This window comes from Lissotriton helveticus, chromosome 3_1, assembly GCF_964261635.1.
Source record: "Lissotriton helveticus chromosome 3_1, aLisHel1.1, whole genome shotgun sequence".
NCBI lineage: Eukaryota > Metazoa > Chordata > Amphibia > Caudata > Salamandridae > Lissotriton > Lissotriton helveticus.
This window is the reverse complement of record NC_136061.1, coordinates 211,365,137-211,379,482: the sequence shown is the minus strand read 5'-3', so window position 1 is coordinate 211,379,482 and position 14,346 is coordinate 211,365,137. Positions and strand designations below refer to the sequence as shown.

The 14,346-nt window shown below is 42.1% G+C and overlaps 1 protein-coding gene across 2 annotated transcripts in view; it reads left to right on the top strand.

Moving 5' to 3' along the window:
- Positions 1–14,346, top strand: part of LOC144822280 (complement factor B-like) — an 827,973-nt gene that overhangs the window by 51,821 nt on the left and 761,806 nt on the right. For both annotated transcript variants that reach the window (XM_078679607.1, XM_078679606.1), the window contains exon 2: positions 4,870–5,775. In XM_078679607.1, the coding sequence (XP_078535733.1) occupies positions 4,870–5,775 (906 nt within the window). The remainder of the gene's footprint in view (positions 1–4,869; positions 5,776–14,346) is intronic.

Genomic DNA, 14,346 nt, shown 5'->3' with positions numbered 1-14,346 from the left:
GAGATGTTCTAAACTCAAGGGCCAGTAAGTTTTCTGCTATCATGGGGTCAAAAAACGGAATCTCCATGCAGTCGGTCTTAGAATCGGCCATTGTGACCCGCCTAACTTTGGCCATATTCTCCCGTATGATGGATCTGCATCCCCTTGTGTGCCTCAGCCAGTGTATTGCTTTGTTATGAATAGACTCACTACTTTCATAGCCCCCTGTTATGGCCAATCTTGGGACCTGTCATGAAAATTGTTGGCCTAATGATGGGGCGAAGTGGTGAATCGCCTTGTGGGCCTGTGTATGTAGGTAGCCTATTCATAGCTGGATTGGGAGAGGGCAGGGAATGATTGCCCGCCGTGGATGGAGCCTGTCCCATAGAGCACCCTTTGGATACGCTAGGTCTCACGGAGTCAGCATATGTCCTAACAATGGGGGGTAAGCTGTTTGTCCCCACATGGCCCCGTGTGCCCTCGGCCGGTAAGGGAAGGAGATTGGTTGGAACACCCCTGGGTTGGACTGACCCGGCCTTTTTGGCTGTGGTAATTGGCCTCCGAAGAGGGGATGGAACGGAAGCAGCTGCCGTGGTCACTCAGACGGCCATTAGGCCCTCCACCTTGACTCCTAAGGATGCCACTAGCTTTTCCAGCTCTCGAATCCTCTCTAGTAGCTCAATCTTAGAAAACCCACACAAATTACAGCTAGGATGGTTCTCTGTAGTTGCCTTGTCGAGGTGACCCCCCAGTGACAATGGGATAACATCTGCAGTTTCTGGGTCGAGAGGAGCAAACCTATTCGAGCAGGGTACCAAGGGGGACAAAACCTGATCCCGCTCAGACTCCTCGGGAGATTCTTCATCTGAGACTATATTAATATTGGGAGTTGGGTCAGGGCCTAATTTGGGCGGGGCTCAGGTGGTGTTCTCAGTGCTTGCACAGTGCTTGCGGGGATTTTGTTTTGAAAACATGGAGGGAATTGATCTTCCTTGCGCCAAGTGCAAAGCCTCATCAACCTCGCGCGCGGCACTGCTCGCGATCTCGGTGCTACTGCGGCCTAAGACCTCTTTGCAATCATTAACTATTTCTTCAATTCTTGTCAGTACACAGTTCATCGCTGCATGGGGCACTTTCTTAGCTTTTTTCCCTTTTTTGTTTTTTGCTACCCCACCGCCCTCCATGGCCTTCCTTTTTCCCATAACAATGAGGTAGCAAAAGGAAAGGTTTGATTAGCATGAACAAAGCCTCGTTATCAGAGCAAACAAACAAACACTCCCTTATAGTCGGATTAAGTCCGGCAGGCAAATAGAGTTCAGACAGCCCCGGTGCTGGCAATTATAGATGTACAGTACCTTTAAGGGCTTGGTAAGGTAGATGACAGTTGAAAGAGGGGGGCCCAGCCCGACCTCCTCCGGGCCACAGACGGCCCGCCCTTTGCCCGGGCTTAGCCCGGCGACCGCCTGCGCGCGTCCCGCGTTGCGGGAGTATGCAGGCGGTTAAATAGCCCCCACAGGTAAGGGGAGGGTCTGCCGGTGTGCTCCGCGGCCCTCGCTGGAAACTCGGGCCTTGAAGTCCCCGCTGCTTGACACCGAGACACAAAGTTACTGGGGCTTCATCTCCCCACAATGCAGTGTACTTGTACTTGTATTTGAGCCCTCCAGTGGGATATCTCTCGAGATATGGGCATGTTTGTTCTATGTTTTATGTATGAAAACATAGAACAAACAAAACCAAGTACTGTTGTATATAGTGTATATTTTGTATATATTGTATATATACGGGTGATATATAGGTTGAATATAGCGCATAGATTCAGTGTTTCTACAGAACAATAAAGACATCGAGATTTTGATTGGCTGTTCCACCAGAGACACCCTCAGTTTAAGTATATGGCTTTATGCCGACATCCAGACTTATGGGAGATAGCCCACTGGAGGGCTTGAAAAGCACTTTTAGCTTTAATAAATTAACGCGGGTGTTCTTGTTTAATAGACAGAACATTGAACGATGTCGACATTCCCCACTGGAGGGGTTTCAAAACCTTTAATTTTACATTTTTAAAAATGGGGATAACCACAACAAAACCGAACAAACACCACTGTAAATAGTTTTGCTGGACACATTTAATTTTTGTTTGTGGATAACATCGATAAAAAAAAAAACATATACTCTTATTAGAGACTACTAATCCCAGAAACCAAGTTGGTGTAGTCGGAGTAGACACAGGAAATGATGTAAGTTTAGAATTTCCTGCAGTCTGAATAGTTAAAAAGGAACTGCCGAGTAAAAGCATTAGCCGTGAACAAGGTATTTGGACATACCGGAACGCGTGGGCTGTTTTTCTACACTCTGCTTTGCTGTGAAATGAAATTTGGAAAATAAATCAACTTCGTGATTTAATCCTGCTGGTGTGCGGCCCTATTACTTCCTTGTGGAGGTGTGTGGGGATATATATATATATATATATATATATATATATATATATATATATATATATATATATATATATATATATATATATATATATATATATATATATATATATATATATATATATATATATATATATATATATATATGTATATATATATTTATATATATGTTTAAATTACTTTAATGTTAAACAATTACATTATTTTAAATCAAGTCTATACATAACTATGATCCAGCGGGACACCAACCTGCGGAAATTTATCACTAAATACTCATTTGGGCCCTTGAACCACACACACTCATGATCTGGTTGATGAAACCCGCTGGGGATCAATTTTAATATCACTGGGCGAGCAGCAGTGTTTTTAATGGCGGGAAATCTTTTTTTCATAAGTGTTGCTGCAGGTGTGTATATTTTGACTGCACAAGTGTTAAATATACACATATTCATGACACATGTTAAAAAATGCCAACTACCAGTACTTTCCCTTTGTTTTATTCCAGACCATATGTACCCAGGCCTGTCAATGGGTAAATAGTGCAAAACGGACATGCCCGAATTTCAGCACCAACAGTTTTTTTCAGGGTCAAGATGATGCTGTGAAGGGGGGCCCTGGGGGAAGGGATCTGAAAGCAACAAAATGATATGGGTGAGTATGCACTCCAATTCCTTCGATTCCGCCAACTCGAAGGAGACGGTCTTCCTGCCATGATCAGCTTGATGGAAAGCCAACACACAATTTAGACGATGGTGAACTTGTCTGCACTGCCCTCTGACAGCTGCATTCCCCCTACTGCCGACATGACAGTCTGCAAATGGCGGGTGGCATTGGCGGGACTCCAACATCTTTTCCTTCAACAGACCACCAACATCATAATTTGGCGAGTGGACCGCCAACTGAGCGGCGGGGAGTCCGACGCTGCTTTGGTAGTTCCCTTATCGACAAACTCAAAATCAGGCCCTTAGATTAAATAAGGCAATGCGGTCTACTTCCTGCGGTGATATGAGAGTGTCTCACCAGTCCTAAGTCACCTACTTCATTTGCCCAAGCCTCCCTCAGTGAAGAACATGAGCCAGGGAAGTTAAGGATCAAGCATTCATGAATATAGGACATTTTCTTGTCTTTCAGCACACCAATAGTGAGCTTAACTGCAAGTGGGTTGAACTCTGCTATGTCTCCAGTGTCTTTTAAGAAAGGAGTGATAGCAAATACCCAAACAGTTTGAAATGAGAAGGAATTTAAAAGGTTAATCTGAACCACTGTAATGCAATTCATGTGTGATTTACCGGGGAAATGATGTAGTGCATTTAGATTTATATTACAAGCAAGAAAAAGCAAATATTCCACTCAATAGCACTGTTAGCTTTACCCCTCTTCAGAATATTACTTTTATGCATGGCTTTCCTAACAAGCTATCATGAAGGATGCTAATTTGGAACCCGTTTCGCAAATGCTCTGATGTCAAAGCAGTGAAAAATAAGGCTTTGAAGCCCGTGCTGGGACTAGCAGTGAAGTTCTGCCCCATCCATGAGGAATCTAAACATCTAAAGGAGGCACTGGAATAGAAGATGCTAGTCCACCATATCCTTGCTTTGTCCTGTATCTTAAAGATTTCCACAGACCAGAGGGAGGAAGAATAAGTCTCAGACACTCCACTGCCTCAACTGCTGTCTTGCCTGTCGGGATTTGATCTGTGCTGGCAGTGGCTCTGCAGAGCTGCTGTCAGTGGCAACACCAGTGCTTGCAGTGCCCACTGCTGGGAGTGAAGACCAAGAGAGTGGTGGGCAAGGAATGCAGAACATCAGGTTTCTTTTTTAGGATCCTTGAAAGAATACATTCTGCGTGGGGGCATGGGATCACTTGGGTGAATCCCTTTTAGGCCAACTTGGCCTTCCACCCTTCTGGGGTCTGTAAACCCAGCACACTTTGGTAAATATAATGCCTGCGAGACAGACAGTTGAAGAGCTGTATAAAAGCAAGTGATTATTATAGGAGGGTGGAAACGCCAGAAAGAGTTAAGAGAGCAAGACTGGGCACATTTTGTTTTTAATACATGAGGTAGTTGGAGAATGGATGGGTGGTAGTGCTATAGGGCTTTTTGTGAGTGATTGTCTTACGCCTCCTTTCCCTGTACCGTTGGTGTTCGGATGCACATTAGTGAGGGATGCTCTTGAGGGCATACACAACATAAAATGATAGATGGAGTAGCTATAAAGAATGGGTATACTTTCACCAAGTAACTTAATATGTAACTTGAGCTACTCTCATGTGTTTTATGAGGGTACTTGGAACACCTCAGTTACAAACAATCTTCTTGTTGATATCTACAACTTTATAACTGTCTATGGCAATCCTGTTCCTCTGGCCCTCAAGCAGGGAATAGTTTCTTCTATAACTGGTAATTCAGATGTTTTGACTAACTATTTCTGTATTTTATTTATTAAATTCACAGAGTTGGAGAGAAATGCTGATGCTTCTAGAACATCTCCTTCATACCTGAAGCACTTAATTCCAGCCACACCAAGGATGATTGGGCCTGGATCACTACAAAATATCTCCATACCGACACATGATCATTTGCTAAATACCAAGAAGAATTGGAGAAAAGAAGAAAAAGCCAGCACAATTACTACAGATGGTTTCCTTGTCAATGCAACTGGTAGTGTGCCACTGAAAACAAACAGAACAAATATAATAGAAGCCCAGTCTGCAAAAGCCAGTTATATAGAGCCAGAAAAGTTAAATAACAGTTCAACAATAGATGGGCAATCAATCATAGATAATGGTGGAAGGCCAGACTTGTTAACCAGCAACAGGACAATACGTGGGCACTCTCCACAGACCAGCAGTGCAGAACCAGATGAAAGTGCAAATGTACAAACAAGCTTTAATATGGCCCATTCCTTTACTGACCCTGGCCCATCTCTCTTTAACGCAGAGCATGACAATAAGAGTGCCACTGTGGTAAACTCTACCCTGAGTGGTTCTCGTGGAATAGATCCCCAACTAAAATCATCTTTACATATATTGTCCACTCTTCAAATTCCAGCAGCTCAGCCCCGTTCTGCAGGATCGCCTACAGGCCCAGTCAATGCTGGCGGTAATCCAAACCTCTTGAAGGAGGTTGGGCCTAAGTTAAAGCTCCAACCAGAGGACATTACATGTGATGAGAATGAGATGCTTCAGGGTGGACACATTGTGTGGCCACAAAAGAGAACAGTGGGAAGTATGTTAAAGCACATCTGCCCTGAAGGGTTTCGGGCCTTCCCTGTCAGCTGGAGGGTGTGCAATCATCTGGGCCAATGGAGCGCACTTCGCAGTCCCAGTGGAGAGAAAATGGGCACCGCTCTGTGCAAGCGTAAGTTTGATTAAACTTCAGAATTTCTGTATGTAACCAATATCATGCTCCACCACAACCAGCATGCACAATTCACTTTGTTGTGTTTGATAATGGAAGAAGAGGTGTACAATTCTGTGAATGATGACACTGACTCCTGGAGGAAAGAAAAAGGACAATCTGGCAACTAGCAGATCCAGATCAGAAATGCAGAGATCTAGTTCTGTTTTGAACATCTGCCTTATGCTGGCAGGTGCCAGGATCAAAAATACACAAATACTTAAAGGGAAAGGAGAAAGAGGAAATACATACAGATATAACACATTTCCCTTCCTTAACAAAACTAAGAACTGACTCTCATACTTTTAGCCACTCTCCTGACATTCCATAACTTATCATCTTGTGTGACAATACTATTATGATTGATTTTTATGACTTTGATGGGTTTCCCAAATGTTGCCTCACCTTTAACCAGAATGTCTAGTTTACTTATCCTGACCCATTCACCTACATCAAAATGGGATTGCTTCACATTCACCCTAACATCATAATAGTGTCTGCATCTCAACTGTTTTTCCTCCACTCTCACAGCCACTCCTTCTTTACTTTTGTAAAAAAGTGTTTCACCTCTTTTCTTCTTAAACTACTGTGGGCACAGTTTGGAGATGGGTTCCCTTCCTTTTAACAACTTAATTGGGCTAACCTCTGAGGTGGTATGAGGAGTTATATGTTACAGCCATAACTTTTCCCTGAACTTGTCCTTACATTCTGCACCAAAATTGCATGCCCATAGAATGTCCTGTTTCAAGACTCTATTGTATCTTTGTACTTGACCATTTCCTTGGGGTTCGTGAAAAGGTCATGGTGACATGCCGAATGTAAAAATACTTAAGGAAATCCTTTATATCTTGTGATGTCATTTGCACACCATTGTCAATAATTAGTACTTCTGGATATCCCTCTCTAGCAAAATCTTCTTTGAAAAAATTCAATGACCCTCATAGTATTTACCCGAGGCAACAGTTTGACCTCAGACCACTTAGAATGATAATCGATCATTACTAATGCAAATCTGCAATCACGAGGCAAAACATTAAATAGTCCTGAAATGTCGAATCCTACTCTCTGACATGGAAAATCCACCACTACACCGGAACTAAAGGTGCAGGACTAATTTACAGCATCTTTTCACTACCAGCACAATCAGAACACTCCCTGACTACTGTGTCCACAAATCTGTCTAAACCTGGCCACCAGAACACAGTTCCCGCCAATCTCTTCATGGAGGTCATTCCCAGATGACCCTCGTGAGTCACAGTGAGAATACGATCTCAAAGAGACACAGATGGTAGGCATTTACCTTGCCTGAAAGCAAGATCTCCCTCCATTTCCAGTTCACCCGAAACTTTCCAAAATGGAAATAAATCTGCAGGGATATCTCCCTTAGGAGGCCACCCTTCTCTCACACAGTCCGTAACTTTAAGTACATTATTTCTCTCCACTGCATCTCTCCACATCTCTTCAGTAATGGTACTAAACCTCCCTGACATCGCTTCCTCAACGCTGGCCACAATCTCCTCATCACCCCTCTCTTACCTATGTTACAAGGCAACCTGGAAAGACAATCTGCTGTCACATTGATCTTCCCTGGCACATACTCCACATGAAAATTGTACTCTTGTAAGCGAGACATTAATCTTGCTATGCTTGCATTTGCTTTCTGAGCCCCCTCTCCCAGGGGACAAAATGGTTACAAGCGGCTTATGGTCTGTCCTCAAAACAAAACGAGCTCCCCAAAAAGAATTGAGGAAATGCTCCACCGCCCACAAACTAACTAGTAACTCTCTCTCAATAACAGTATAACGCCTCTCAGTTTCATTGAGGGTATGAGAAGCGAATGCTATAATCCATTCTTGTTTACCAGCACGTTGTGACAACACTCCCCAAAACCATATACACTTGCCTCAACTGTAATTATACACATCTTATTCGTACAGTATGGTTTTAAAGTGGGAGCTGTCACCATCTCAGCCTTGATGCTTTCAAAGGCTTGTTGCTGTCTCTCTCTCCACACAAACTCCATGTTCTTCCTTGTTAATTCTCTCAAAGGTTTCATCTTGGAAGCAAAATTCTTTATAAACTTACTGTAATATTCACAGAGCCCTGAAAAAGATAGAAGTTTGTCCTTCGAATCTGGAGCAGGGGCTTTAAGAATTGCTTCAACAAGATATTTTTTGGGTGCAACTCCTTCCTTCGACAACAATTGTCCCAGGTATTCCACTGAATCTTGGTATAACTTGCATTTATTCCTTTTAAGTGTCAAACCATGTTCTCTCAAAACTTCACACGTTTTCCTCAGATTGCTTAAATATACTGCTTTAGCACAACAGAATATAAGAATGTCATCCTGAAAACACTTGACGAAGGTTTCCATCCCTTTGAAAATATGACACATAGACCTTTGGAAGACAGTTGCCGCCGTTGCGAGTCCAAAAGGCATCCTTTTAAATTGATACAAACCCTGAGGAGTGATGAAAGCTGTAATGTGATGCAATTCTTCTGGCAGTTTCAATTTGATGAAACACAGAACGAAAATCAAGTGTAGAAAATATGGTGGCACCTCCAAGCATGCTTACTACCGCATTAATATTTGGTAAAGTATGATAGTCCACCAAAATATTAGCATTTAAGGCTCTAAGATCAATGCACAACCTCAGAGATTTGTCAGGTTTGCTCGCTAAGACAATTCGAGAAACCCACTCCGACGATTCGACTTACTCTATGACATCTCCATCCAACATCTCCTTAAGCGCACAACCCAAAACATTGATAGGAACTTTCCTGAGTTTTTGCTTAACTGGACATGCCTCTTGCTTAAGTTTGATCAAATGAGAAAACCTTTTAGCTTTCCCAACTTCACAGAAAAAACATCCGGAAATTCGCTTTCAATTTCTTCTCCACTTGTGTTGTCTTCTACTACCAAAACATGTTCTTTGCTGCGAGGGTTGAGTATTATTCCCAACTTCCATTGGTCTCTCCAACCCAGCACATTAACATCCTTCTTTGCCACATACAATTTGATGAATACAGTCCTCCCTTTGAAGGAGACACCGGAAGCTACATAACCCATTAGATCTAATATGGAACCATCAAAACTTTGTGCTATAACATCTGAGGCACACAAATCACTGTGGGATAAAACTCCTTTGAATTTCTCATTGAAATAATTTCATGTGATAATTGGCCATGGGGAACTAAAGTCAGCCATTAGTTCTAACTCCTTCTTCAGAAACTCAACAATACATTTAGGAGATTTCCTAACATCACCTTCTCCAGCACATACTTCAGCAACAGATACAACAATACCAGTTTCTTTACTGGATAAACAGTCCTGATCACATACACTTCTTACACAAGAGCCTTCATTAGATTTCATGTAAAATCCCCTTCCTCTGCTAAGGACTTTCTTATTATCATTCTTGCATACTTGAGCAAAATGACCAACTCTGCCACATTTAATGCATTTTTGTACCCTAGCTGGACAATGCAGAAATGACTCAACATGGTTCAAACTACCACATCTATAGCAAATTACGTTTTTGTCAAATATTTTTCCTGGTTGAGGTAATCTACAAGAGGCATTTACTACACAAACATCATCTAGACTCTTCTCATTCTTGGCTCCAACTTCTACAACAGTCTTCATACATATTTCTGATTGTTCAAAAGCCTTGGCAGTGGCAATAGTAGCATGCACATTTGGATTACCCAACGCCCAAAGTTGTTGTGTTTTTTTACTTTTTTTTTAGTTTAGTACTTTTATTGAAGATAACAAATGGTAAGCCTTACAGAAAATAAGGGAAATATATCTTATTAACAACTCATAATATATATATATTTTTTTAATTTATTTTTAAAGAACCTTTATTGTATCAGCATAGATAGACAGTCACGGGCCTACAACCAATCCGGCCGGCCGCTACGCATATCAGGATAAAGGAACAACATAATATACAAGTCTCAGCGGTCCGGGGGTCGAAGGCAGGTCAACAGTCAGGACATGTCATACATTTAAAGTAACACAGAAGCAAAAGGATCAATGACGGTTCATTTTGCAATAACAAAAAAGTAAGTGGTATCAATGTCGCACTATCATATACACCCCCATTACAGCTAGTCTAGAAGCAAGAAATTACGTCAGCGATAAACATAAATTGCGAATGAGGGGAAGGGGGCATCACGGAAGGAGAGACGCGACAATCACTAAATAATCATGGTGAACAAGTCCCATCCTACATGGCGAAACACACTAAGGGTGACACGAAAGATAACGACATCAAAAAAGGAAAAGGGCAAAGGGCCATAGAAACAAAAGAAAAACAACACACAGACCCATCCCCCAACCCCCCACCCTGCACCCCTGCGGATGGCTACGGCCTATCCCCCCCAGCAGCGTGCCTGTCGCCCTAAATAAGAGACCCGAAATACAGAGAAGAAAAGAGAAAAGAAAAGGAAAATATACAGGAGGAGGGCCCTCGATCTAACGTTCCGGCCCCTCCCACCTTCGCATGCTAAAAATATAAACAGCAGCGAACGAAAAGTGAAAGTGGCAGCAATCATGTAAAAACGCAATCAATTATAGCTCTGCAAGTGCCCCTTAAATCACCATAAACCATCTATGAGTCCCTCCACGTCCCAATCAAAGTCACCCTTGGCCTCTTCTGTCGATAGCACCAACGTCGAACCAGTCTTCAGATAGGATATCAAATAGCACTAAAGGTTCGATCACACCGGGAGGATTTGGCAACGCCGTCGTGCCATAGGTCACAAGCCACCGGAGTCTCGTCAATGATGCACGGCGGGAGACGGAACAGGACGATATCAACAGTGCCAGCAGTCTTAAATCAGAATACAGTCCCGCCATCCCTGAACAAAAAGTCACATGAAGCAGAAAGTGCCGATACCACGCCAAAGCCGCCCACTCAATGGACCAGTGGTGTTCCTCCACATGCAGTTGAAAGATATGCCCCAAGGAAACAACCACATGCATAACCGATGCAACCACAGCCAGCTCATAATCCACAGCTGTCTTCGACTCCACGAGAGCAGATTCACTCGTGGTCAATGTATCAAAGGTAGACACAGCGGCGCCACCATGAGAACAGTGTGTGCCATCACAAAATGGCGGAACAAAGACGGCATCCACTTTTTCCCCCAAGTCTCGGGCCTCCCGGATCAGGGTAGCGTGCAAAGTTGTTAATGCAGCCAAGACATCTGTGGGGGTGGGTGGTTTCTCACAGTGCCAAACCCCGGGAGTCTCTCGTGCACTGGGTTCCCCGCCCGGGTGAATGGCACACAGGAGGGCATCATCCGCCATCTTAGCCGTTTTGGTTTCCCGTTCCTCCATCTCGCCGTGTGTTCGGGTCCTGCACCCGGCCACTGCAGGGTTCTCAACAGGATCTCAGGTCAGGGCAGGCGGCAGAAAGGAGAGGCACCAAAAGGCTAGACCAGCCTCCGTGTCTTCTCGGGAGCCACCCAGAGACTCCCGGGGCGGGCTATGAATATGACCGGGGATCTCACCAAGGGGGAGCTGGGCCTCACAAATTACTTTCCGGCACAGCCATATCACGCCTTCCGCAGGGTAGCCCACTATGGGAAGTGGGTGGATCTCTTCTCTTTCGGTTCACGGATCTCGGAATCTCTATGACCGGCGTCTCAGCGGAACCCGAGGCCGTTGACGAATCACTTCCGGTCGGACACTCTCCTCACTTGGGATCCCGCTCTCGACACCTCGGAGGCCACCAAACCACAAGGGACAGATCTTCGGTTCTACTGCAGGGAGGGGCTGCAGAAGCAGACGGTAAGTGAGAGTATCCTTCACTTATTCGAAATCACAGACGCTGCTCAGGATATGCATCAGGATATGCGTGCAAGGCGGGAGGGCGCACGGAGCGAAGCGTTTACACAACCATCCCGATCGCCATCTTGGCTCCTCCAACAACTCATAATATTAATGGTTTCAGTAAAACCAGAAATTTCTTAACAACATAGGAATATGAAATCTAGGTCTAGTAATAAACAGAATAAAAACATGAAAGGATAATTATACAGTGTATAATTTATTTACAAAAGGGAAGAGAAGAGGAAAGGAGAAAGAAAGAAAAGGAGAGGAACAAAAGAAAGAAAAGAAAAAGAGATATAACGAGTTCTGAGGGAGGTGTTGAGTGTGAGGATAAGAAGGTAGTAAAGGGGAGCCAAAGTAAGTCATATTTGATTTTCAGAGATAAAGAAAAAGAAGAAACAGTAGATATTCTATGTTCATCATATATAAGCTTTCACCAAGCCATAATATATAACTTAGAAGTATCTTTTCAACATGATAAAATAATTTTAAAAGCAAGAGCAATAAATGGATCAAATAAAACAGGTTTCGGAGATAGGTTATCAAAGTCAGCAGACAAGGTAACGAAAAAAACATTTTGGAAAGAAAGTGGAATATTTCATGAGAAAATCAATAAACATTTTGCCCAAATAGTTTTCCAAAATACAGTAACTTTAGGACAATGATAAAGGAGGTGACTCAAAGTACCATCAGATTCAAGACATGACCAGCAGGAGGAGGAAACAGATGAGTCAATTTTATGAAGACAAAAAGGGGTTATTACAGCTCCACTATAGATAAAAAATAAACATTGGGTTAGATTGACAGCTTTAGAGGTTTTAAATAATTTACTTCACAATAAGTCCCATTGTTAGATAGATAATGATTGAGATAAATCTATCTCCCATAATAGTTCAGTAGGTGATTTGTTTCTTATAGTGAGAGGAGAAGAGAGATTTATAAATAAAGGAGGCTTTAGGGGTGGAGTCAGTAAGGAGATCATGCAAAGGTGTCCTAGGAATAAATGGTGTAACATCAGGTGTAAAGTTGTTGTCTAATAAATAAGTATGAAGTACATAAATTAATTGATTGTATTTTTGGAGACAAGAATCAGGAAGGCCAAACTTCTGCTATTGTGGGAAGGATAAAATGGGAAGTCAAATCATGAACAAAAAAAATACCCTTTTCCTTCCAATGTTTAAAGTAAAATGATTTGTGGTGTAATTTAATACATTTATTGTACCAAATAGAGGATGCAAGAAAGGATTGACTAGAACCGGATCCTTGGTTAAAAAGGGTGTGTAATAAATAGTGGGAGTACTTAAGAATAGGGTTTTTAGATATAAACGTGCAATTAGACATAGGAACAACATTTAAAAAAGAAATTCATGTAATAAAGAACGTTCAAAACAACCCCAGGTGTAGGAGAATCATGGTAATCTTTAGACATAGCAAAACATTGACGGATTAAAAAGGCAGTATGATATAGCTAAAAGTCAGGAAATCGTACACCCCATTCAGTTTTCGGTCTAATTAACTTCGATAAGGTAATATGAGCACACTTGGTATTTTAAAGGAACTTAATGCAGATGGAGTTTATTTGGGAAAAATAATAATTAGGAATTTTAAAAGGTAACAGAGAAAGTAAAGAAAGAACATGAAGGACAATCGTCATTTTGATAGTATCTAATCTACCCCACCAAGATAAAAATAGGGGAGACCAGGAAGATAATAGCTTTTGGAGTTTAGATTTTAGGACGTTGAAATTATGAACAAGTGTGTCAGATATGGTGGAAGAAACCCAGACTCCTCAATATTTAATCTTTTGAGGACACCATGTGAAATTAGTTTTATGAAGCATATAATGATAACAAGAGGAATTTAGTGGTAGGATTTCAGTGTCAAATAAAGTTAGTCTGTAACCAGAGAGCTTGTAAAAAAGAGTAATCTCTTGCAAAAATGGATCGATGGACATAGAGGGATTAGACATGTAAATTAAAACATCATCTGCATAAGCAGAACGTTTTACTTCTTGAGAGTTGACCTTAAATCCAGTTATACCAGGGTTGCATCTGAGTTGCTCTAGGAAAGGCTCCAGGCATAGGAGAAAAAGTATTGGAGATAAAGGACAACCTTGTCTAGTACCTCTATGGAGTTTAAAAAAGGGGGAAATGGCCATTAACAAACACACAGGCACGTGGGTCAGTATATAACAATTTTATTAAAGAGATACATTTATGACCGAAACCAAACCAATGAAGGGTAGAAAACATAAATTGCCAATTTTTACGATCAAATGCTTTCTCAGCATCAAGTGACGGGGCTGCTAGGGAAGAAGGATACTTTGTACCAAAGGCAAGAATATTAGAAGACATTCTGGAATTGTCAGATGCAAGTCTGCCTTTAATAAAACCTGATTGGTCAGGTTTAATAAGAAGGGGGATGATATAATTCAAACAAGATGCTAAACGTTTTGCAAAGACCTGACAATCATTGTTTATTCACTAAATGGGTCGGTAATTTTTACATAAGGTAGGGTCTTTATCAGGTTTGGGGTTAATAATTATAAGGGCATCTAAAAAAGAACCACTAGCCTTAGACTTAGACAAAAATGAAGTACAAAGTTCAAGTAATTTGGGAGCAAAAATGGTGGAAAAAAATAAGAGAAGCTCAACAGTGAAGCCATCAGGGCCAGGAGCGTTGGCTTCTTT